The sequence below is a fragment of the Xyrauchen texanus genome, chromosome 43 (genome assembly GCF_025860055.1).
Source record: "Xyrauchen texanus isolate HMW12.3.18 chromosome 43, RBS_HiC_50CHRs, whole genome shotgun sequence".
NCBI classification, from domain to species: Eukaryota; Metazoa; Chordata; class Actinopteri; order Cypriniformes; family Catostomidae; genus Xyrauchen; species Xyrauchen texanus.
The window spans coordinates 24,017,434-24,044,283 of NC_068318.1; the positions used below are offsets into that span (position 1 = coordinate 24,017,434).

The window sequence follows — 26,850 nt, forward strand, 5'->3', positions numbered from 1 at the left end:
CAGCGTCTTTACTTGCTGAGCTTCCCAGGCCCCCGTGATATGCCTCTTTTGTATGTGTGTCTGCATAGTGTATATGTGGCTTGAAAGTGACAGTACATGCATAGCGCTTGGGTCTGTCTGGGTCAGCGTGTGTGTGTGTGAGAGAGTTAGGTCAGCATACAGCAGCTGGTACAGTAGAACCGCATGTACAATATGCAAATGCAGCAAATGAGAGTCTCAGTGGTATTTAGCAGAGACCCAACATAAACCTGTGACTTTGCACAAAGAAAAGCTCACTTTCTAATTATATTCTCTGTATTAAACCAGTATTGGACACTTATTGAGGTAGATTCTCAATTTCAAAACTCATCAGCTCCAAAAATGTTTGTAGTTTATTGTTAGTAGTATTTTTATGTTCCAATATACCTTGCCTCAGATCAAATGAGTAAACAATAGCCTTTATCACGCACATTTTCCTGTGATTATTGATATATAAAGCATTTTTCCAGATATAAATAGGGCTCCTTGTTGCATAATATTTTTTGTCTCTTCATACATATTTCTCAACACAACTTTGGTAAAGTGTGAGTGGCAGGGTAACTTAAAGAGAGGTTGCACACCGGATGCGTATGGCAAATGACATGGCGCGTTCTAAAATTAGAAACAAGTCTTTTCTATGAATGTGCACACAACGACACCCAGCTACGACTCCATGACATAGATTATTTACTCTTGCCATCACTGGATGATACATTGTGTACATGTATCATTCATACAGCCTACACAATGTATTTTCAGTTACAAGTACAGTATGTGTTTTGTGGTTTGACAGCTTGAATGCAACTTATTCAAGACTACATACAGAGAAATTGCATAGTAAACGTTGCCATATCTAATCATTCAGTTAGCGCAGTTACACCAGTTTCATACACTGACCTGTAAACTCACCAGCGTCACTGTTCATTCTTGTAGAAGTACATAAGTCTTCGTAACTTTTGTGTGTATGATGACTAGACTCACAACTTTGCCATCTGCAGTGCATCGACGTGTCCTTCATTGATTGTTATATCACCACCTTGTGGTCTCCCAAATCTATTATGGCAGACTACATTAACAGGAAGGCCGACTGACAGTGAATAGAAAGCACAAATTAGGCTTCTAATTTAAATGTTGGCTAATTTTGATAAATTGATGCCTCAGAAACGCATTGAGAAAATATTGTGGCGATTAATAATGGATGTATCGATATTTTATGATTAGGATACAGCAGTCTTGCTTAGTCATATGAACTACATTTATGGTTCCCTTATGATGTTTTGGTCCTTTTGGAGCTTGACAGCCACGGCCACTATAAACTATCATTGACTGGAAAGGAGCTGCGAGTAGATTCTTTAAATATTCTCCTGTTCCACATAATAACAGTAAATAATGACAGAATTTTCATATGTTGGTGAATTATTCCATTAAAAACATCCCACCAAAGAAATGTGGAGAAAGGTTTTACATTCACAGGGAAGAGATGTGTTTGAAATCCTCGATGTGTCCCAGATCAACATAACTAATATAAAATGCAGTGTCTGTAAAATGCAGCTACTGCGCACCGGTATTCATACTTGATATACTGTATTTTTAAGGCATCTTTTTTACTGTATATCCACAAGAACACTGAAAAGTATTCATTTAATGTATTTTCTGAAAACTTTGACATAGAGCTCATTCAGAGTTTGTTCCAGTATGACAGACCACTGAAGGCACGTACGTTTTCAATTGCTCACAACAATTGCTCCTAAAAGCATTCCGACAGATTTGATATTTTCTTGATCCCCCTCAAATAATCTGCAGTCATGACCAGAGAAATTAATGCTCTTAGGAATTTCCTCAACAAATATGTCACTGTCCTTAGAGGGAAATCACTGTCCCTTTAGGTTACAGTATATACGGACAGTTTATTCTCTTTCCGTCCCCCACATTTCTTTGAACCGATTTCGGAATTGGTCATTTCTGTACCAGTAGCATCACCAAATGGTATTGTAAAAATAATGAGTGTTTTCAAGATGGTTATATGCCATAGTACCCATGTAGCTGTTAAAAAATATATTTTTTGGTTTTATTCTGAAAAAAACAGATCTAGACGGCCATATTGTATTTAAAAAAAGAAGAAGAAAAAAATGAAATACGGGAATTAAATAAGGGCAAATGAAATAAGGTACTATGAAATACAGTAGAGGCTAATGTCAAAACAAAACACAAACTTAGCATTAGCCTACCCATATGCTTCAGCATACATCACCTTAATTCTTGCTTATATCATTCACGGCATTTTATGCATTTAACACATGCTTATATCCAGGGGTGGATAGAGTACTGAAAATTAATACTCAAGTAAAAGTACTGTAACTTCTTAAAAAATGTAGTTTGAGTAAAAGTACCTGTCCTAAAAACTACTCAAGTAAGAGTAAAAGAGTAGCTCATTTAAAAGTACTCATGAGTAGTGTGTATTGAGCACAGAGTTGCGAAAGCTATGCCCCTTTATAATAAAATCTCCTGTACAATGCATGCTCTAATGTCTCTAACACAAGAGAGTGCTGGAAAGCAGTGTCACAAAACCCCAGTTCTTAAAGGGGCCACGTCCAATTTATGACATGTCCAAGTTAAATTACATGAAGTTTCTCTACTTGGCTACACCCATATTAACTTTTCTTTCTAAACAAGAATTTGTGTGTATTATCGTAAAAGCATATTTGCAGAGCATGCATGAGCCCTTTAGGAACACACTTATGTGTGTAAAAAAGATGTGATATTGTGTAGGAGAAATACAGTACACAAACTTTTAAAGAAAAAGCCACACACCTTCACCAGAGGCTGTAGGGGTTATGTGTTTCACACTTGAGGGTAGACATGATTCTGTGTGATCTGATTAGACACAGCCTGTCAGGAGAGGACCTGATAGAACACAGTGTGATATTTCCAAACACACTGGCACTTCAGGCATGTGCTCTGCTCAGAAAACACACTTTAGCTAATCTTGGGACTGGCAAACACATGCCACATCCATATACATAGTTTGGCCCGTTAAAGCAATAGTTCCACAAATTTTTTTTTATAAAAATAAACAAGTTTTGCTATAATTTACTCACCCTTATGTTCCAAACCCTCATGACCTTCCGTAGAACACAAAAGGAGATGTTTTTAAGAATGTATTTGGTCTTAAAATATACATTTTGTCTAGCACAAAATTTTTATTTTTGTGTCATTTTTGTAGCTTGAAAGCTCCAGTCCCCATTCATAGTAAATTCCCGGAAAGAGCAACTAACTATATTCTTCAAAACATCTCCAAATGTGTTTGGAACGGCATGAAGATGAGTAAAAGGTGACAGAATTTTCATATTTGGGTAAAATTTTCTTTAATGCACATACATATAGTAATGTGCAAGATTAAAATCTTAGATGTCACTTTGTGAATGTGAATGTTGCTTATTTGTGTGGAAATGCTTGTGTAAGTCCAATTATACTCATCTTGTGTGGTATTTAGATCGAAATAAAAAATAACTCAATAAACAGGTTTGTGTGGGGCGGCATGTTTTGCAGGCAGTAAAAAATAAAAGGTCTTGGCTCAGCAGTTAACAGCGCGTTGCATTTAAAACCACAAGTTGCTGTAACTGTAAGACCCTCTGAGAGATTATCTAGCAAAAAAACTGTTAGATGCTTATAATAACTGGAAAGTGTTTTGAGAGTCTCAGAGATTCCACTCCAGTAGGATGTCAATTTATGTCAGTTTCAAAATGAAGGTAGGTTAATTAGCCTGCTGTGCTGTTGGTGCAAGTGTCGTGCATGTTTAATTGGACTGCTAATTCAGCACTCTGAGTTTGGCAGACATCCCACACTTTTCCTACAAAAAAACGCACATACACAAAACCCTTAACCCTATGATGGATTGTTGGCATCAGGGTGTTAGTCTAACAGATTGTGGCACCCACTCTCGCCCACTATGGCTTTGTAGTGATACAGTGCAGCCATCTATTCGTCCGTCCATCCTCCCTCCCTCCATGTATAACATATACAGTATAATGTTTACATCTTGTGACTATATGTATTTTAATGGTTGTGTACTTTCCACATTCACTTCTATTGTAAATGACTCACTATTACTGTGATTTTTGCTTTATATATATATATATATATATATATATATATATATATATATATATATATATATATATATATATATATTATTGAAATTTGTGGTAATCGATGTTAAGCCTTGGCTAACACGCTACAGTTTTTATTTCTTTGGTCATGTCTTTCCTCATTTGGGCACTAAGTTCTGACTGCCACTCGTGCTCCCTCAAAAAACACATTTATCGGTACGCATTTGTTTAAGTTTGTGTACATTTGCCCTTGTTTACTTCATTCGACCTTCACATAAGAACCATTAACTCTGGTCCATTCTGCTTGTCAGATCCTTTTGAACAACAAGCTGAAGGGAGTAGAGAGGGGGGATTGTGAACCAGCAGGATATGTGTCCCTCTCAGCCTCAGGGGAAAACAGTTGTTCTGGGTGGCCAACACAAACACTGGGTTCTGTTGGATAGTAGAAACACTTGCATACACACACTTCCTCGTCATCCATTAGCCATCGTTTCACCCCAGCCCAGCCCATCCCCTCGGTCTCAGTAATCCTCACCTCGATGATAATAATCTCTCTGCATTATTAAATACCAATTAAAATATCTCCAGGGGTGAAAACAATGTAATGGTGTGTTTTTGCTGTGGAAGTGAGATCTAAAGATGGGATGCTGTGGTCAGGGTAGGACTCCAATGCTCCAGACAGCCCCTGACCCAATTTAGACTTTTGACTGTTGGTATGATAGAGGCTTTGTTGATTCGTTTGATTTTTTTTATATGGTAAAAGTCATGCCATGTTGTATTATTTGTACATCTTGTAATGAGACCAGGTTGGGGTATATTGGGATTTGTGTCGTCCACCTGGAAACAAGGCACAATGAGCACTTTTGAGGATGAAGTAATCTTTGGATTTGCCAAAGTTTGCCAGATTAGTGTCATCAATGAACATGAGCAGAACTGGTTCTGCTTTGTTTTCTGAGTTATGTCTGCAAAATTATCAGTGATTATTACTTTTGAACAGCACAAATTCTGATCACAGACCATACATGTTTAAAAACAGCTGCATACTTACAAATAAGTTTAATGAAAAGGGCACCATCTGGCACACAGCTTTTTCATATTCTTGATATCATTTGTTTTAAAATTGTGGTGAGGCGAATGGTTCCAGAGCAGCTGCGGGTCTACAGAAGTTAGGAAACATCAGGAAAAAGTCTGTTGTAGGATATTTTGCATGTTTGGTAATAAGGGAGTGTACCTAGGGAATTTTGACATTTCGGGATGTTTTGTCCAAGGGACTTCCAAAGGATGTGATACACAGTTCCAGAGCTTCGGGTGCTGTGACATTCAGGAGAAAATAACTGTGTATTTACAGGAAACTTGAAGGGAATTTCCTTCTAGATCATGTTTTGACATAGATGACCCTTGATGTGCATAAAAGCCCCTCTACAAAAAGTTAGATCAGTGACTAAGTCCATCTGACCTTGCGCCCCTGCATTCCTCGGTTGTCACTGAACGACCACAGACCTGTAATAATTTACCCACACTGAACTCCACACACACTCTCTTTTCTCTTTAGATATGTCAATAGACGTGTAAGAGGGAAAATACTTGGCAGTGGAATTACATAATTATGTTTATTTTATCTGTAGTTCAATGCAAAAGTCATGGGTTTGATTCCCAGAGAGCACAGAAACTGATACAACGTATACCTTGAATGTACTGTAAGTTGCATTGGGTTAAAGCATTGACCAGTTTTTTGTAAATATAAAGAAATATAAAAACTATGAAGTGGTGATGCCATGCAAGAAGAGCGACAGCTCTGAGCATTTAGCTAATTTTTAAAATTATTTTCATGCCATAATCTGGTGAAATTCGATACACCCAGTGATATATTTGCTCTTTGAGCTAAACATGGCCAAGAAGTCAAAATCCTTGGCCTCTGGAGACATTAAAAGACACTTACGTGTTCAAGATGAAGGGCCTGTGGACCAGGGACTCGATTTGGATAGCGCAGCCGGAGAAATCCAGCGTCCAACATGTTTGTGATGTTGGTTTGTTGTTGCTTACTTGGAGGATCTCGCTGTAATATGTCGATCGATTACGGCCATGGAAACAAAATTCTCTGAGTTAGTTACAAGAGTGGCGGATGCTGAAAAATGGATAGATTATCTGGAGTCATCAGAGAGGGAATTATCCGCTTATCCGCCAGCGAACAATTTTGTCCAAACTTTTGGCTAACCAATTAAGTAGCGTTATGACATCTCTTAAACATATAGATTAGGTCAGGTTTATTCGGGGCCGTAGTTCTTCTGCTAACATTAGGCATCTCATCAATATCATGTGGTCAGTAGCGAATGATCAGACTCCGGTCTGATCTCACTTGACGCCGAAATGGTGTGATATGGTAGAATGGGACTATCTTTTTAAGATTTTGGAAATATATGGGTTCAGAAATCCTTTTATTGGATGGATTAAGTTACTTTATAGACACCCGGTAGCGGCGGTACAAACAAATATATTAATTTCAGATTATTTTACTCTGGAAAGGGGCACCCGGCAGGGTTGCACCCTTTCCCCATTATTGTTCTGTCTTGCCCTGGAACCATTAGCAGCCGCTATAAGAAAGGAGGATGATTTTCCAGGGGTGATGGCGGCAAGTATGGTGCATAAGCTTTTGCTTTACGCAGATGATATTTTATTATTCGTCTCCGACCCCACTAGATCTATGCCTTGCCTCCACAGAATTATCATTTCCTTTTCTAAATTTTCAGGATACAGAGTTAATTGGTCTAAATCCAAAGCGTAGGCTCTGACAGCATACTGCCCAGTAACGTCTTTTCAGCCGGGCGCCTTTCAATGGCCCAAACAAGGCATTAAGTATTTGGGTATTTTATTCCCAGCAAATTTCTGTTATTTAGTCTGAGTTCATTTTGACCCTTTAATAAAAAGGTTTTCGAGCGATGTGGGCAGTTATATATTGATAAAAGTTGATTCCGTGTTTTCATATGTTGTTCAACTTTTAATTTTAGAATCAATAAAAATTGTTAATGACAAAAATGTTTGGAAGAAAATAGTATTTAAAGGGATTATTGGATGTGGATAAGGCTCACACGACTTTCTTTTTTCCATGGAACACATAAGGAGATGTAAAGTGGAATGTTAGCCTCAGTGACCATTCACTTCCAATGTGAAAAAGATGCAATGTAAGAGAATGGTGACAAAGGCAGATAAATAAATTCATATGGGTTTGAAACGGCATGAAGGTGAGTAAATGATGACAGAATTTTAAGATATGATCATGATATTTGATCTTTTTTAATTTTCATTCATCAGCTGTTCAGTTACAGTTACAGATACATGTTTTGGCTTTTACATTAAATTCATATTGTGATCTTGGGGTCTTGTGGCCTGAAATGCAGCTTAAACATGTAAAGTAGGAGTATTTTAAAAGTTTGTCAAAATAAACAGGCAAAAAATAGAGCCTTGGCCTCTTCCAGATAAGGGGGAAAAACTGAGAATCATGTCGTTCTTAAGTCCCTGTTTTCCATTGATTCTGTGAACGACGGCATGTCCTAATTCTATCCCATTACACGGCCATGCTCAATGGCATGTTTTTTTTTTTTGCACCAATTTTTGTTTTTTACATGTTTGCTGCTGTTTTTGGCTGGTCTCCATAAGATGTTTGGGAGCTGGTTGTCCTGATTGTGTGAAGCTGGTAAAACACACATTCTACAATTTATTTTTGCCATGCATTCTTGTATTCTGTACGTTTATAAGAAAGTAGTAGAGGATACTTAGAGGCCAGTGACTCCTCCTGACGCCCACTGGCCCCTGATATGAATATTTATTAGAGTCTCTGGAGGGGCCCCAGTGACTCAGTATGAATTCAGTCTTTCACACAGATGAGCAGTTTGCTGTGTGATAACCACACTAACATGGAGTGACGTCTGGGGCCAGGTTACATATTCACACAACTTCGCTCCCAAATCTGTTGTTGTTTTGAAACCCATATAGTGGTAGAGAGATACATTAAAGCTAAACCTTGTGCTATAGTTTGTGACAACAAGGCTTTTCTTTGTTTTATTGATGATTAAATTAGGTCAAATTATTGTTGGTATTTATTTATTTGTTTTGTGTAAAAAATATTTCAATTTTAATTGTTTCTTTTTTATTATTGCAGTACTTGACATTAAACAAGGCTTACAACAGGTGGTCTCAATTCAAAACAATTATAATTACAAATTATTAATTCAGATCTATGTGAATAAATAACAAATGAGTAAATAAATGATTAATTAATACAAATACATACATAAAAAGAAGGAAAAACATTACCAAATTATTAAATTAACAATGATTCAATTATTGAATTAATGATAATTACCTAAATAACATGGTTCCTCAATTTATGCCCATGTGCCACATTAATACATAGATCATCCCAAAGACAAATTCTTTTTTTTCCCCTTTGGCATTGTTTCTTACTCTCATTATAGAAAGTAAATGTGAGTAACTGATATGCTACCAAGTAAGTTATACAAACAACTTAACATTTAAGCAACCTTGTTGATCCAAATTATGTTTTCTCAAGCTTTTATTTATTTATTTATTTATTTATTTATTTAATGTTTGTATAAATGAATAAATCCATATTATAATTTATTAGAAATAAATATTCATTTATTTCACAGCCTTGTCCTTGTAAAGTCTGTATTACATGAATCATCTCACTGGGATGTTTATAGAAATGCTAACAGTTCTTCATGGGGTGAGACCATGTCACCGCCAGACTGGCTCCTGGTCGGCTGTTCACTGGGTAGAGTTACCCCAGCACTTTATTTTGAGGGTTCACTTGCGTAAAATATATTTTTCCTTTAGTTTATATTGCTTAGTCTGTTACAGTTCGGGCTCTCTGTTCAGTTTAACTGCGTCCCACCCAGGATGGAAGTGTGGAAAAGACTGAGTGCTTTAGCCCTGCATTCATGTGTTTCCCTCTCTCTCCACACCTCACGCCAGTCATGTCACCACTGTAACTTTCTGACATAAACCTGTAACTCTAAACTTTCTCTCTGAAACACCCCCCTCTGAGAGGGAGCTGAGCCAATGTAATGCCTGACACCCACAGCCATTGGAATGTATGTGAGAGTGAGAGAATGTATAGATGCATGTGAACTTTAAAGAGAGGAGTAATGTAACACATAGACTTAAGGCCCAAGCATGCTTACAGTGAAGTTCTTCTTTGTTCATAAGTACAAATTTGTTCAAAACAGCTGAACAATGATATACTGTTTGCGGACAGTCAGACACAGGCCACACCGCAGGGGGAGGCGTTCGGAAGTACATTAAATATGAGGCTGCTCAAGACTACATGTAAAACATCAAATAGGACATAAAAATATGTTATCAATGCCTCATTCTATAATTCACACGAGATCATTTAAAAAAGCTGCTTTAACTACACAATTTAAAGCAGGATTCCTCAATAGGCAGCCCACGGGCTGGAGAGACATATGTTTGGCCCACGATGAAGGCCTGTTCACATCAAATTTAAATGGTTGAATTGCCCCACCATAGCGCTTTAAAATAGAAATTCTCACATAGAATTCAAATGAGTCTTGCAAGGTTTGTTATATGGCATGAAATTGAGGGAAGCCCAGTTTAATCGTACATGTGATCCACTCTACTCTATCCTGTTACCGGAGCTTGTACTCCTAGAGGAGCACGGTTGTGTGCTCTAGTAAACAGTAGTAGGATAGAGAAGAGCGCATCACTTGCACAAGAGATTCTCAGTAGATCGTGTGACACGCAAGTGATACCAGTCTTCAGTTACCCCACACACACTTATCTTGCTTTCGGTGCTTTATATCATAAAATTTGCTTTGGCAGCTGCTGAAAATGTTTCTTTATCAAAATTATTGCAATAATTTGTTATATTATCCAAGTCAAGTCAATTTAATTTTTTATAGAACCTTTCACAACACACATCGTTTCAAAGCAGCTTTACAGAAGATCAGGCATTAACAGAAAAGGAAACTGTTATGTCTATAAGTTCGATGAGTCATCACTGTGTAATTAGATAAAATACGATTGTTAATCATGTTTAAAAATAAGTAATTCAATAAGAAGTGTATTAATAACCCCAGTGAGCAAGCTGAAGGCGACTGGCAAGGAACACAAAACTCATAAGATGTTGATTAATGGAGAAAAATAAGATTGGGAGAAACCAGACTCACTGTGGGGGCCAGTTCCCCTCTGACTAACATCATGAATATAATGTCAATATTACTTATGTATAGTGCAAGTTATGGTTTAAAATGATTAAACTAAGTAAGTGTTAAGAGTCAGTGTTTAAACAAAGATTTTGTATGAACTGTAAGATTAATGAGCAGTGTCTTTGAAGTCCATCCTGGTTTAACTGCAGAAGTTCACATAGATGCAATTGTCTTTGTTAATTGGCTGATGAATAACAATAACAATATTAATGCTAACAGGTCTAATCCTTGAATCTGCAATTAGGGAAAATGCAGGGAGAAGATCTCGTTTGGAGATGAGCATGAACAGTTGACTCGCATGGAGGACATGGAGGTTTTTTTAATTGGTTAAAAATGTGTTTAATTTTTAATAAGTTGTGTAGTTTTTGTGTATCTGTATACAAACAAAATGTTCATAATTGTTTGTATAAATAAAACAGGCTACTAATACTGAGAAAAAGAACTTCTGACATCTGAATATTTATGTTGTGACTCTTTCAACAACAAAAACAATAAAAACAATAATTGTAATAATAATAACAATATTCATATTACTGAGGGCAGTTGCCCAAAAGGCTTCGTATTGTTGAAAGAATTTGTCCCGTGGTGAAAACTAATTGGGGAACACTGATATTAAATGAGACCTATTATGCCCCTTTTTACAAGATGTAATATAAGTCTCAAGTGTCCCCAGAATGTGTCTGTGAAATTTCAGCTCAAAATACCCCACGGATCATTTATTATACCATGTTGTAAATGCCTCTTTTAAGGTGGAATCAAAACACTCTGATTTCGTGTGTGTCTCTTTAAATGCAAATGAGCTGCTGCTCACCACCCCTTTTCCCGGAAGAGGGCTGTGCCTTTACAGCTCCTGCTTCAGATACTACAGCAACAACAAATCAGAACCAATATGACTAAATACCGGAGTTCAGCCATATATGTATGAATATGTATATCTGGTCTCTGTGCATACAATCAGAGACAATGATAACTTTAGCTGCATTAGCTATGGGATCAGCTAACAAGCACATTTGGAAAGGTGATTTGCAAACATTCACAATATATAAAGTGCGATACTTACATCTTCAGGATATAAAGCTGGAACACGAACAGTTGGTACTGATCCATACTTGAGAATAAAAATTTTATATTGACACTCATTCACAAAGCAGTCTGGTGTAAAATGATTTGCACAAACATACACACATTTTTGTATGTTTTGGGGCACATTTCCTTCAAAAACAAAACTTGTCACCTGCGTCTTCAGTGGCTCTGATGCTGGGAGAACATGAAGACTCTTATGTTCACTTTTACAGCCAACAACAGAACACTTATGATGTTTACGAAGCTGAGACATTATTCATCTCATTGTATCTGCTCTAGCGCGGAAAAAATGGCAGTCTGTGTGGAGATCACTCAGGGGAGGATCTATGATATTAGGGTGGAGTCTGTCACCAGTCATGGGCGAGGCCTGCTCTAAAGTGATGTCACTTTAGAACAGAAACAAAAGCCATTCATTTTGACACTGTTTTTGATTAATAGAAATATAAGAAAGAGGATTGGGTGGACTTTTAACATTGTAGGGTGGTTGTGTACACACTGCCGACTCACATTTCTGTACAAACACCATGTAAAAGTGAATTTTGCATAATAGGTCCCCCTTTAAGTAATAAATATACAGTAGATAATATGTAGTTTGTCTTGTTTACATTCTGAATTTATAGAGCTAATGCACTAACATGCTACACAAAGCCATAATATGTGCCAATTAAACTCTGTTATTGTATTTTATGATGACACTGATACTACTGCAAAGATGGGTGCATAAAAGAGTGTTAATGGTCAGAATACAGACAAATACACTGATACTACTGATACTACTGCAAAGATGGGTGCATAAAAGAGTGTTAATGGTCAGAACACAGACAAATATATATATATATATATATATTACTGTGTGGCTTTCACTGCAGAAGGCACATGAGTGAAGCAGCATTTAAAACAAAAGGGTGAATGGGCACTCAAATACAACAGTATTTGAGTAGAATGGATTTCTTTTGTAATCTAATTAAACAAAAATATCACATGATATGGTCTTGGAAAATGTCTCAATGCAAATGATCATACAGATGTTGGTAAATTTTCAGCAGCTCGCTAATAATCCTACACCCCTGTGTGTTCTTGACTGAACGGTTGGCCTCAAAGTAGGTGAAGCTCCAAGTCGCACCTACCGATGACGAGGACCAATGGCAGTAAGGTGTTTAGCAGCTGGTAATAAGCTTTCCTGAAAGTTTGCACTGGCAAGCTGTTATAAACCAAAGAAACAAATGCAAAAACACAGTTTTTTGTTCACAGATTTTGTTCTAAATTATGTCACACCCATTCTTTCTTCAATTTCATAGGAAGTATGCAGGGGCCTTTAAATATCAAAACACAAGGGCAACATAGACATAAATGTTTACCTTGGTATATTAAGTGTAATTAGTAATTATAGTTGATACGGCATGTCAAATAGTGACAGCACTGTTCGTTTGAATATTTTTCGCATTTTTGTGTAATTATTACTATTGCTCATAATTTAGAAAAGGTAATGTTGAGTTATTTCAACATTACCTTTCAATCTTCTAATGATACCGCAGCACCGTCTTCACACAGATCTTCAATAGGTCACTGGAGCACTGTGAAGTCCCAATTATTATCCCTGTCCCTAAGAAACCAAAAATCACAGGACTTAACGACTACAGACCTGTCGCCCTGACATCTGTGGTCATGAAGACATTTGAGAGACTGGTGTTGGCCTACCTGAAGGACATCACTGAACCCTTTCTAGATCCCCTTCAATTTGCTTATCGAGCAAACAGGTCTGTGGAAGATTCAGTCAACATGGGATTGCATCATGTCCTGCAACATCTGGACCGACCAGGGACATACGCAAGGATCCTTTTTGTGGACTTCAGCTCGGCTTTCAACACAATCTTCCCAGCTGTTCTAAGTTAAACCAACTCCCTGTTCCCATGTCTATCTCTCAGTGGATTACCAGCTTTCTGACAGACAGGCAGCAGCTTGTGAGGCAGGGAAAATTAACTTCCACCACCTGTACCATCAGCACTGGTTCCCCCCAGGGATGTGTGCTCTCCCCACTACTCGTCTCCCTTTACACCAATGACTGCACCACCAAGGATCCCTCTGTCAAGCTCCTGAAGTTTGCAGACGACACCACTGTCATCGGCCTCATCCGAGATGATGATGAGTCTGCATATCGAAAGGATGTTGAAAGGCTGGCTGTCTGGTGCAGTCAAAACAACCTGGAGCTGAACACGCTTAAAACGGTGGAGATGATTGTGGACTTTAGGAGGAACACCCCAACATTGTCCCCCTCACCATTCTAAACAGCACTGTGGCAACATTGGAGTCATTCAGGTTCCTGGGCACTACTATCTCACAGGACCTGAAGTGGGAGACACACATTGAAAACGGCCCAACAGAGGTTGGACTTCCTTCGCCAGCTGAGGAAATTCAACCTGCCACAGGTGCTGCTGAAATAGTTCTACACAGCAGTCATTGAGACTGTCCTCTGCACTTCAGTAACTGTCTGGTTTAGTGCAGCTATGAAATTAGACATCAGAAGACTACAAAGGATAGTTCAGACTACTGAGAGGATTATTGGTTTTTGTTCTATATATAAAGGATTTGTAATAGATTTGCAGTACGTGTGTGTATGTGGGTATGTATGAAGTATGTACGTATGTACGTATATGTCTAATTCTTTATTTTTATTATTATTTTTGGGGGGTTTTGTTTTTAATTATCTATGTCTTGCTGCTGTTTTTGTATTGTTGTATACTGGAAGCTCCTGTCACCAAGACAAATTCCTTGTATGTGTAACCACACTTGGCAATAAAGCTGATTCTGATAAACATTTTGTAAGTGCATGTGGGAGTATAATTACAACACCCATTATAAAAAATATTATGGAAAAAAATTACACATTTAACATATGTACTGTATATAAATGTAAATATCTGAGTTTTAGAGACCAGGTAATTTTTTTATTTGGGACACTATCACCACTGGTTGCAAACAAGCTCAAATGTGATTAAAATGATGAAAAACTTAAATATAGTCTACATGTAAAACTACCCCATTTCACGAGTATTTCCCTGTCAAGATTTCGCTGTTGAAACTGCGCGGAGATTTTAGTATTTTAGTAGATTTTAGCACGGAGAAATGTAGTATCAATTGAAATGAGAGAGAGAGAGAGAGAGAGAGAGAGAGAGAGAGAGAGAGAGAGAGAGAGAGAGAGAGAGAGTTGCACTAGTGCTTGGAAATTTCACACTGCTAATATCACTGTCATATTGTGCTCCTTGGAGACGCGGGAAAACCTCTACAGCAGCATGAAACTCATCCGAGTGGACTGCCCGTTCGAAATACTCTCTTACCGGAGCGCAATATAAACGCTTAGTATTTTCTCCTGCTGCAAGGTGAAGCAACGCCGCTTATCAGGTGGAGTGAAGACAACTGCGGCACCAGAGACCCGACGACCGGGCGGATAACGGATAACGGTACGCGTATCGAAAACCTGGGAGCTGCGCGATTATGTCTCACCATTAACAATGACAACGAAGCGAAAGTCGAGTAAACTGCAGCTGCGGCGGTCCATCAGCGAACAGCTGCGCGACTCCACATCCAAAGCCTGGGATTTACTCTGGAGAAATATACGGGACAAACGACTGGCAGGTCAGTGACGGTACTTTACAAGCCCAGCGCTAGAATGACCTTTTACAAATACTGTAAATAACGATGCACAATTTTATCATAGGCTATACCAGACACATGGGTTCTATGAAATAATAGTATAGTAGCGATTGTTTAGTATAGTATGAAGTACAGTATTGTTTTGACCAGTTCTTGGCAAGTTCAACATGAATTTTTGTATACTATAGTTCTTGTAAAAGCTCAAAAACCAACTCAGTGTCACATTTGTATTAATATTATTACATTCTTTCATACCCTCTGAAAAGTAGGCTAAGTTTTTGTGCAAATGGATCCTATTACACAGAGTGCATGCAATTTCAATATTTCAGTTCTCAGCTCAACATAATACAGTGCTGTAGTAACTGCTCAGAATTTCACATGTATCTCCTATTGTATCCTTCTACTCACTTAGAGAATGTTTTTGGGTACCCGTAATTATATTAAACTAAACGAATATAAGAAATTGCAATACTTAATAAAATTAACATAATAGATTTATACACCGATCAGCCACAACATTAAAACCACCTGCCTAATATTGTGTAGGTTCCCCTCGTGCCACCAAAACACTGCCAACCAGCATCTCAGAATAGCATTCTGAGATTATATACTTCTCACCACAATTGTACAGAGCAGTTATCTGAGTTACTGTAGACTTTGTCAGTTTGAACCAGTCTGGCCATTCTCTGTTGACCTCTCTCATCAACAAGGTGTTTCTGTCTGCAGAACTGCTGCTCTCTGGATGTTTTTTTATTTATTTATTTTTGCACCAATCTGAGTAAATTGTAGAGACTGTTGTGCATGAAAATAGCAGTTACAGAAATACTCAAACCAGCCCATCTGGCACCAACAATCATGCCACGGTCCAGATTACTGAGATCACATTTTTTCTCTCCATTCTGATGGTTGATGTGAACATTAACTGAAGCTCCTGACCCGTATCTGCATGATTTTATGCACTGCACTGCTGCCACATTATTGGCTGATTAGATAATCGCATGGATGATTGTTGGTGCCAGACAGGCTGGTTTGATTATTTCTGTAACGCTGATCTCCTGGGATATTCATACACAATAGTCTCTAGAATTTACATCAAATGGTGCCAAAATCAAAAAACATCCAGCGAGCAGCAGTTCTGCGGACAGAAATGCCTTGTTGATGCAAGAGATCAACAGAGAATGGCCAGACTGGTTAAAACTGACAAAGTCTACAGTAACTCAGATAATCACTCTGTACAATTGTGGTGAGAAGAATATCATCTCAGAAGGCTATTCTGAGATATGCTGGTTGGCAGTGTTTTGGCAGCACAAGAGGGACCTACCCAACATTAGGCAGGTGGTTTAAATGTTGTGGCTGATTGGTTTATAGTTAAATACAACAATACTCAACTGTTTCTTGAATGTAATTTTGACATGTGTTTGGACACTTTGCTGTTTTCTACCATGAGAAATGAAGTAATTTGATCTTGTAAAACAGGGACCATTATCACATAAATGGCAGTGCTTTGTTTACTCATTCATGCCTTTAAGGAAAAGCTTGTTTATAAGCAATTTTGGACACACTGAGAGAGGAAACTCTCTTCTCTTCCCATCAACCCAGAAACCTAATTTTTCTCTTTATACCCTGATTTATATTCCAGCTCTTTTATCTCTTGGGTAAACATCACATAAAAAGATGGATTTATTAAACATGTCATCTTTAATAGCTTTGTGACCATATTAGTGCCACTTTTGAGTGGATTCCATCAATATTGAGCATATGGACTACAGTTGTTGGTAAAACGTGTGGGATTACCATGTGCATCGTCCTGCCTGATTTAGACCATGAACAACTCACCTCTGGTTGACCTGCAGTGAATTTAGCTCATATGAGTAAATGCTCTTAATAACACAGGGCTTGTTTTCATGGATCAAGTCATGTTTAGGTAATTTTGGCACAGCCTTTTTGTGGGTGTATTGGCTGGACTTCATTCTTTAACGGTTAAGAAGACTGAGAGATGTTCTTAGCTGAACTGCATGAATTATGAATGACATCTTTGAAAATGAAATTCACTCCATGACCACCAGAGGGCAGTAATCTCCAAGGACTCCCTCCAGAAAGATCTTTCAAAGTACCTGTCTCTGTTATACACACCTTCATCCCTTATAATACCCCAGGATAGACTCAGTTCTTACTATAATTTATCATAATATTTAATTTAAAGGGATAGTTAACCTACAAAAATTCTATCATCATTTACTCACCATCATGCCATCCCATATGTGTATGACTTTCTTTCTTCTGCGGAACACAAAGATTCTTTAGAAGATTATTTCAGCTCTGTAGGTCCATACAATACAAGTGAAATGGAACCAAAATTTTGAAGCTCCAAAAGCACATAAGGGAAGCATAAAAGTAAACCATACCCCAGCGGTTAAATCCATATCCTCAGATGCGAAATGATAAGTGTGGGTGAGAAACAGATCAATATTAAAGTCCTTTTTTACACATTCACATTTTTCTACTTTCCACTTTCCACATTTTAACTTGCGATTCACATTCTCTGTGCATACCACCACCTACTGGGCAGGGAGGAGAATTTAAAGTAAAAAAGCCTTAAATATTGATTTCCACCCACACTTGTCATATCGCTTATCTGCATTTTGAAGCTTCAGAATTTTGGTACTCATTCACTTGCATTGTGTGGACCTACAGAGCTGAAATATTGTGTTAATCAAAAGAAAGCAAGTCATACACATCTGGTATGGAACGAGGGTAAGTAAATTATGAGAGAATGTACATTTTTGAGTGAATTATCCCTTAAATTCTAATTACTGGTTCAATAATATCATAAACTGTGGCTGGATTATAGGCATACCTGTCACTAGTGAAGTGCTTGGGACTGTGCATGTTGTGATGCCATCAGCCAATCAGTGTTGTCATGACATAAAATAAAGTGAAAAAAAGAAAGAAAAGTGAATTACATCAAATGCTGCTCCACAGTGATTGGTCACATGGAATTTGCAACTCAGATGACTGGCTCAGAAATATCTGTGCCCAAAACAGAGTGCCTGTTAGCAAAGATGGACACATAATTCTGGGGGATCATGCCCCAACCAAGCAACTGCTTTGAGATGAATGGTAATGGTAATGCATAGCTTTCTCCAGGTATTATAGACCTCCTTGGTTTGTAAACATTTAATTTAAATAGTTAAAATACATTTAAATAGTTGATAGTTGTAGGTTGATGGGCTCCCCCTGCTGAGTCTGGTTCCTCCCAAGGCTTTTTCCTCATCCAAACTAGACATCTTATCAGGTTTTCCCATGCCATTGTCACCTTTGGCTTGCTTACTGAGAGTTGTTGCACATATATATATATATATATATATACTTTACATGTAGAATGAGTTTATTATTTTTCACAAGGTATGAAGTTGGAGACACAATGTGTGTGCTGACGGGCACGTTTCCATGTCGTCACATTTTTCTTTGCATGCCCTCGCTTCAATTTATGACTCGATTATATAAAAAATAAATAAAAATAGGCCACATTTAAATGAGACAGCCTTCGTAGGACAAACGGAAACAGAACTTATCATGGTTGCTATGACAGCACTCCACTCTTTAACAAGCACGAGCGCTTTGAGTGAGAAGGGAACAAAGTCCCTTAGAAGGGAATGTATGAGGTAAATTTTAGAGGAGTTATAATGATGGAGAAATAAAAGAAAATCGATTTTTCAGGTGTACTTTTAGTCTATTATACATTATTTAAATTATATATTACTTTAACTTTGGAATCAATATTACTTGAGTTTGAAAATCCTATTTTAGAGCAAATTGGCGTAATTTATTTAGACAAATGATGCTCATTTCCGTTGAAGCAAAGAAGTGGTTGTGAGTGTCCATTGAAGGATACACTTCATGCATCCTCCAATTTCCTATAAAAGAAGGTCGCATTTGAAGGCTGCATTCAGAGTGTCCTACTTGCTTTTCTGAAACGAGACAGCCTCGATAACGTATGTGGCTAACAAATGTGACCTCTGGAGAATGCAGCCTTCAAAACGAGACAAAGCTAATGTCTTTTCTAGCAAGTCAGTCCCAGGAGACTATTTCCACTCATGACAGTGCAGCTCCAATCTACTTGAATGGTGGATCACGAAATCTCAAAAACTGCTTGACAAACTTAAGTTTAAACAATATATTTCAAATTAGCACTAAAATCTGACAACACTAGTATCATAAATTGTGCTCCTTTACCTTATATTACACTAAAAAGCACAATTTTCCTGGCTTGTATAGCTAATGCGTATGCATTTTAGGTGATTAGGCTCTTTTACTTGTAAGACAGGACTTCCTTTCTACATCTGTTGACCGTTGGCCGCTAGAGCTTTCCAATTTCTCCCAATAATTTTAATAGAAGTGGCCTGTCTCTGATAAATAGTCTGAAGATTATGGTCAATGATGAAAGATTTAGATATAGCAAATCCCCATGAGGTCTAAGTGATTGTATTGATTTTACCTGCAGAGGTTGCTTTAACACTAAAATTACTGGTGTAAATGTTTCCTTATAACCGATAGTTCCAAAACGGTGTTGCAAAATTTATTAATTGGTAAAAACAATATATATCTGTTTACCTCTAATTTTGATTACAGAAAGTGGTTCTATATTTAGGATCTGTATGATTTTTCTTTTGTATTGGTATTTTATTCTCATGACTAGTAGGGACAATCTCCCTCCCAATTTTCATTACTGTAAAAAGCAAAAAAGTTACTCTCAACATGACAATTTTTTAAATTGTAAAGTATACATCATAATTTTATTTGGTGTATTGCCTTAATGCTGATTAAAAAACATATCATAGTAATTTCTTTACTACAATACAGTAAAAAAAAAATACTGTATTACAGAATTGAGACTCAACTTTGAGGGTAATGGGAATTTTGGAGTGAAATGTGATGGATATACAGTATATTCAAAACATTCGCCAACTTAGAATATCTCTTGTCTGTATGAGACATCATAAGAATTTCTCATGCAGACAGAATCCTTTTTTCTCTGCAGGGGATTCATGATTCAAAACTGACTGATGTTTCCTGTGTTGTTATGAGGTCAGTTCATGGTTCATTGAAGCTATGTCAGCAGCTGACATCTTGTGTATAATTTAATTGAACTTGACCTTATATTTTGAGCATGTTGTCATCATGGTTCAGTAATACCACAACTCTTAGTGTTTCTTTCTATATATACATGCATACCATTATGTACAATCGACTCTGTTTTGACTTTAAAAAAGCCACTAGACTTCAATTCTCGAAACACTCAAAAATGACTGAGGCAGGTATTTGGCTGCAGTTCAGTTGGCTGCACAATGCATCCCACACTTCCAACTTTATTGGCTTGTTTTCTGGTCACATGACCATTAAGGTGGAGTGCAGAAGAAAGTGTGCACTCAAGTCTGAACTGACTTGCCTAGGTATGTTTGTGTCTGCATATTTGTCAGAGTTCAGTGAGTAAATGATAACTTAGAAATAGGAGAGGATTAGTCTACCGCTTGGCAGTAAATGTTAGCTGTTGACTTTAAACACAGTAGATGTTAACACTGGAATGCTCAGTACATATCTGACTGTATTTGCTTGAGTTTAGGAAGTGACAGATTGACAAGTCAGAAGGAAGCATTTTGGAGTGATTCTGTCTCTGTACCTGTGGACAGTTGAGATATGGACGCAACGCTAACTGATGTCTCAGACGAATGTATGGACAGTGAGTGTTTGGGAAGCATGACACCAGAAACTCAAGATATATACCTCAGACTGGATAGTCACCACAGGCGATCTGGACTACGCCTGGCTCGTATCATTGCTAGGCAACAGCTGCTGAAGAATATAACCCAAGGTATGAGAGGTGCTTTGGTTAACATTTTGGTCTGATTGAAGTTTTTTGTTGGAACTTCTCTTGTTTACCTGTCTTCAGGTTTGGACACATGTCAAGTCTTTCTATGGATTTTGGGTCATGTTTCAAGTATCAACTGTGTGTCAGATGTTTCTTCTAAAATTCTTTAGGTGAAATACAAATAGAAATGAGATTGTTGTTGCCATATAGGAAGACCAGTGATGGGCAGTAGTTTTGCTACAAATAGCAAAGCTATTAGCTTAACTACATTTCTGAGTAGCGAGGTGGTAGCTTCACTAGTTTTTAAATTAAGTATCTTTTCTGTAGCAAAACTATATTTTTGACATGGTAGCGGCATAGCGTTGACAAAAGCTGCACTGCTACATCATGCCTTGTACCCGGTGTTTACTAATGGCAGTTTTGAATCAAAACTAAAGATCACAATTGAATCACTCATCTTTTAATTGGTCACACGTGATAGGAAAGCAGTCGGAATCGGTTTGCGATTCAATCTGAGTGACCCAGAAAGCTTATGCACATGCTGCTGAATCATTTGGTGCACGCTCTCACTTGGCAACAAGTTCACAGAATATTTTATAACTCAGAAAATAAAGATAACACTGGTTGCAGTGGATCTACAATCAATTGAAACGAAACATGCAAATGCATCCTATCGTTTGCCAGTGATGAAGGTCTTTATTAAGTTCAACACTTTTGCAGCTTGTAAATACATTTTCCAAGAGTATCAAAACACTTATTAACCTACACGAAAACACATACAAAAGTACCATGGCATTACCATGTTTTTTGGACATGTACCATTACCTGGACGCACTATATTAATACAATAGTAGGATGGTATTTTTTTAATTACCTTGAAGCACCATGTAAATACAATATTATATGAATATGGTAATCATATATAAATTTACCATGGTAGTAACATGGTATTCTACAAAGTACTTTGAAGCAAATACAAAATGGTACTTAAATATGGTAATTGTATATCAAAGTACCATGATATTACCTCTGATACCATCAGAAATCACATTGCTATTGCCCAGATGTGCTCAAACACGCACGCAAATTTATTCTATATCATAGATATCCATTTAAAATAATTTATATTTGGCCTAACATTAACAGACATTATTACAATATTTAATGCTTAAAAGATTCTGGAGCACAGCTCATATCCACCATTGAAATCTGCCACTCTGAAGAACCGCACGGTTGCTTACCGGTACTTTGTGACAATTATGATTTTTGCTATAATCGTGCAGCCCTAGTGCATCACCCAGAACATTTGGATTTGGTAGAATTTGAGTAGTTGAGTAGTTCATATTGAAATCTCTGACTTGTGATTGCCGGCTTTAATATCTTGGTAAATATAAGCACAGTTTGAGTTAAAGGTGTACTCAATAACTTTGTCTTTGTGTCATTTTGGACACTTAGCGGCTTGGAAGCAGCATCATATAAAATCAAGTTTTCTGTTTCAGATGCCATTGTAGAAATGTGGTATTCACAGTCAGCCATGATTACTTTAATCAATCAACGAAAGTGTCAAATAACAGGATGGGTACTGAGATAAAGTGAGTAGTATTCGGCTGGAAATGTTAGTGAACCTTAAGTCAGTTGGAGCTGTGCGGAATGAAGTGGCATGATGTATTGTTACAAAATGTTCTGTTCTGGTTTGATATGTCATTCATTTATCTTAAATCTGTTTTCGTGTATTTGAAGCACTTTGCACTCATTTCTGACATACTAAGCTGATCCTCTGTTTTCAGTGGTAATACAGTCAACAGGACAAAAAACACCCTGTGTTTTCTAGATGTGAAGAGTCTTTGTGTTGTTGGCACTTGAGAACAGCTTGTGCAAAACCAGTCCCAAATCCACAGTATTATTAATGAATAACCCTTTTATTTAAGCGTATGATAGGAAAACACATGACTTGCATATATTTGTCATGCAGCGTATGTTCCAAATAAGGCTTATACACCTGTATTACGTTCTTAAAGCTCATTGGCTTATTGGCTTGTTTTGATTTGACCGCTCATAAATAAAACGTATTAATAAGAAACATATAATAACTTATAAATATGATTTGTTGAATATGTTTTTAATAACACGGGTGAGGTTTAAATTAAGCTTTGCATTGGTTTAACAGTAAAATATTTTAGAGATCAATAGAAAGTTTTATTCTTGCAGTGTGCGGCAGCTTTAGTTTTGCTTGGAGTCTATACATGCACACACACATTCTCTCACACACAGTGCATCAGGAATGCTTGGACTGCATGCTGGTTACTCTGTCATTTGTCTTGAGGTCTGAATGTCTGGAGAATTCTTTTGAAATCACAGGCTTGTCCAGTCATGACTTTGGCATGTGGATGCATATCATGCTGTAGGATATACAGTATATACACCTCCTTAACAGGGGACCGGTTTAGACAAGACTTAAATTGATTTGACATTATTTACATCCCAGACTTAATTAGATAGTTGAGTGGTGTTTACTTTTAGGTTAGATCAGTTATCTAAATGTTGAGAGAATAGATCAGCATTCCTCTTGAGATGCTAAAGCACTGTTTACGCATATTAAAGCAGACGATTTAGATGCTAAAACATAGATTTTCTATAACTCTGTTTCAAAAATGATTTAGCACCTTTGCTGTTTGATGCCTACATAGACAGCTGTTCTCTAAGGCAGCATTGAAATCGTAATGGAACCTCATAAGTGAATGAACACAAATAGCACTCATGGTAGGGTGACCAGACTTGCCCGTTTTCCCGGATTGGAGCTGTCCCTGTAAATTTTGTCTCAAATGCTGTCAATTGATCTTGTACAGAACCCGAAATATTCCTTTTATTTTAGTTTTTATTGATTGATTTCAGTATTAAATGTAATACATTTATAATCAATAGTTATCTCGCTTCATCCACCAACATGGATTTATTTATTCACTGAGCTCACTGCAATGCATTATGAAATTTAATTCTTAGTATTTGGCCAAAACAAGGTCTCTGTAACGAATGCGGGAAGCAGGAGAAGGCAGACGGGTAGCGGATCCAAAAGCAGGTTTAATAACAAAACTAGCAACAATAAATAAACATAAGAACAAAAGAACAAACCACGATGGGAAAAACTTAACTTAACACAAACGAACACACAGCTGGAAGGATGAACACGGAGGGCAGGAAACAAGGGCAAAAGCACAACAAGAAACCTGACATGAACATTCAACAATCGACAGGGAGTGAACAAAAAGCAGGGCTTAAATACACAGGGAGTGATGACTGGATTAGACACAGGTGAGAACAATGAACAAAAAGGGCAGTGCTGATGGCAGGTGGATAGTGGGAAATGTAGTTTTAGACAAGGACAGTGAAACACGGAAAACGTGACATGGAGCGTGAGCGGTGACGGGTGAAAAGGAAAACACGGAGCAGACAAGGAAGCATGACAAGAATGTGAATAGTGAAACACAGAACACAGGGTAGACAACAGAGGAACGTGACAGTCTCTTTAAAGGCAGCATATTGAGTCCACATCCACACTAATCGGCTGTCATTTAAAAACATATTTTCTAATGTCATTTTTTCCATGCAGTAATGGAGCATTTTTGGAACGCTTTATTTTAGGTGGAGGAATATGTAACTCTATTGTCGATGAGAGGCGTAATTGTAAATGTAGCTAAATTAATGCATTATTTAAATGAAAATGTATTAGTGTGGGTGTGGCTTACAGGGACAGTTCACCTAAAAATGAAAATTCTCTCATCCTTTACTCACCCTCATGCCAACCTAGATCTGTATGACATTCTGTCTTTTGCCAAAACACAAACGAAGATTTTTAAAAGAATACTTCAGCTCTGTTGGTCCTCACAATGCAAGTGAATGGTGACCAGAAATTTGATGCTCCAAAAGGCAGTTTAAATGTAATCTATAAGATTCGAGACCCTGAGCTACCCAGGCCCCACTTTGTTCCACGATTCTGAACATTCTCATCCTCCTGTGTCATCTTCACAGGTGTAGCAGATGTTACAGGCTGAAGTGCGTGAAGCAGGTGTTTCTAACCATCTTAGAAAGTGAATTTTCCTCGACATGCGAATGTTCATCACTTCACGATGTGGCCCTCCTCTTAGATGGGAGGGGAGCGCCGGCTGCCGCAGACGCCCTGCGCTTCTGAGTGCAAGAAGGGGCTACGTCCAACTACCCGAGTTTCACCGTTGAATTAGGGTCTAACTCAGCATGACGGAGCCGCCGTTCCGACATAGGTAGAAGACTGTGAGAGCCTCTTTCAGATGTTGAACACCCAAACACGACGGGCAGATGTCATGACGTCCTGGAGGAGATTATTAGGGCACAGCTTACAAATTCAGTAGGAAACCAGTGGCAATCAAGCTGTGAGCCATAGTTACTCGCTAATAACACCTTCGGATAGAACAGTAAGGTTTAAGTCAAGCGGAATGATGGTACTGAACAGAAGACAGGAAAATAATATTTATAGAATTCCTCCGGGTAAACAGACAGGTAATGTCAAGAAATATCTCACGAAAAAGAGAAATAAATATCTAAAATGGCCGATGGATTGAACCGAGGGGCGCAGAGTATCACATAAGTTCGAGGAAAAAAGTTCAGAACAACTGAATGGATGATGATAATGTCAACGGGAGACCGTTAACTTATAGCGCGGAAAACACCAGCCACCGGATAGCACCGAGAGGCACAGTGTTACCGACGAAAAGGAATGAATCTCACCAAAACGCGGCTAAAACACTTCAAATCCGTTGAAGTGGCGTAGATGCGTGCTGACACCTCTTGTATCTTGCTGCTCTTGAAGCTGCACTTGACAGCGCAATATATCACTTAACCAAAACAACCTATCTCAACCAGGCGAGAAAGTGAAAGAGGCAGAGTACTGAGCGACTGTGGTTTATAACCCCCAGGGCTCAGCATACATTACCACGTGACTTTGTTGGTATATTCTATCGACCTATCTTGCTGGAACTGCGATAATCCAGTAGTGTTTACACTGCCTCTGGTGGTCAGTTGGAATGAAACCCCATTCCATCAAAAACACTTTGGTAAAGCAGCTCTGCCACTGGGACAGCTAAATATGGACTGATGGCAATGCCTTAATAAGCATCTCAATTTGTAGTATATCGCTCGTACTTACTTTAATTTAATGCACCTAAAATCTGTTTTCCAAGAGCTTTGTTGTCGAGGAAAGGTCAAAGTCTATGGTTTATGCATGCTTTAATGTTATATCCTTTGTCCCAGAGTATTTTGTGTGATGTCACCCTATATGTATTCAGTCAATCAGTCATTATTTGTTTCTAATATCAGCTTGGAACAAATGACAAGAAAGCAGAGCAATTTCATTGATTAATTTGTTTTTTTATCTGTGGATTTCTGTAATATTTTTCTTTGTGTCTGGTTTGAATGGGTTATGCCCTTATTTCTGCTAAATACAATTAGGCATGTACAATGAATTTGTGAAGTTGCAGTCTTTAAAAATCTAGGCTTTTAGCTAAAAGGTTGTAGGTTTGAACCTTGACAAGGACAATCTCTGTGAGCTGTCACTGTTGTTGTTGTTGTTGGTGTTTTTGTCCTGTAATTAGTGTACAGTAAGTAGCTTTAGAAAAATGACTATGTGCTACAATCTTCTGTGTTCGTCATACTCACAAGTGAGTGGTGTTCATATGTAGTGTGCAGAAGAGATTGCTATGTACATTCCTGCCTTAATATGACCTTTTTTATTTGAATGAAAAATGCAAAATTACAGGCGAAGGGTGTCATTTCTGTATCACTAGTTAAAGGAATTGTTCACCCAAAAATGAAAATTCTCTCATCATTTACTCACCCTCATGCC

The 26,850-nt window shown here is 37.8% G+C and overlaps 1 protein-coding gene across 3 annotated transcripts in view; it reads left to right on the top strand.

Annotated features, from left to right (window-relative positions):
- Positions 1–26,850, top strand: part of stard13a (StAR-related lipid transfer (START) domain containing 13a) — a 75,919-nt gene that overhangs the window by 13,337 nt on the left and 35,732 nt on the right. The window contains exon 1 of one of the 3 annotated variants that reach the window (XM_052116415.1): positions 14,736–15,091. The exons of 1 other annotated variant lie outside the window; for it this stretch is intronic. In XM_052116415.1, the coding sequence (XP_051972375.1) occupies positions 14,968–15,091 (124 nt within the window). In that variant the 5' untranslated portion in view covers positions 14,736–14,967. Of the gene's footprint in view, positions 1–14,735; positions 15,092–20,599; positions 20,982–26,850 lie in introns of those variants that run through there. One more of the 3 variants, XM_052116414.1, reaches the window with a different exon arrangement.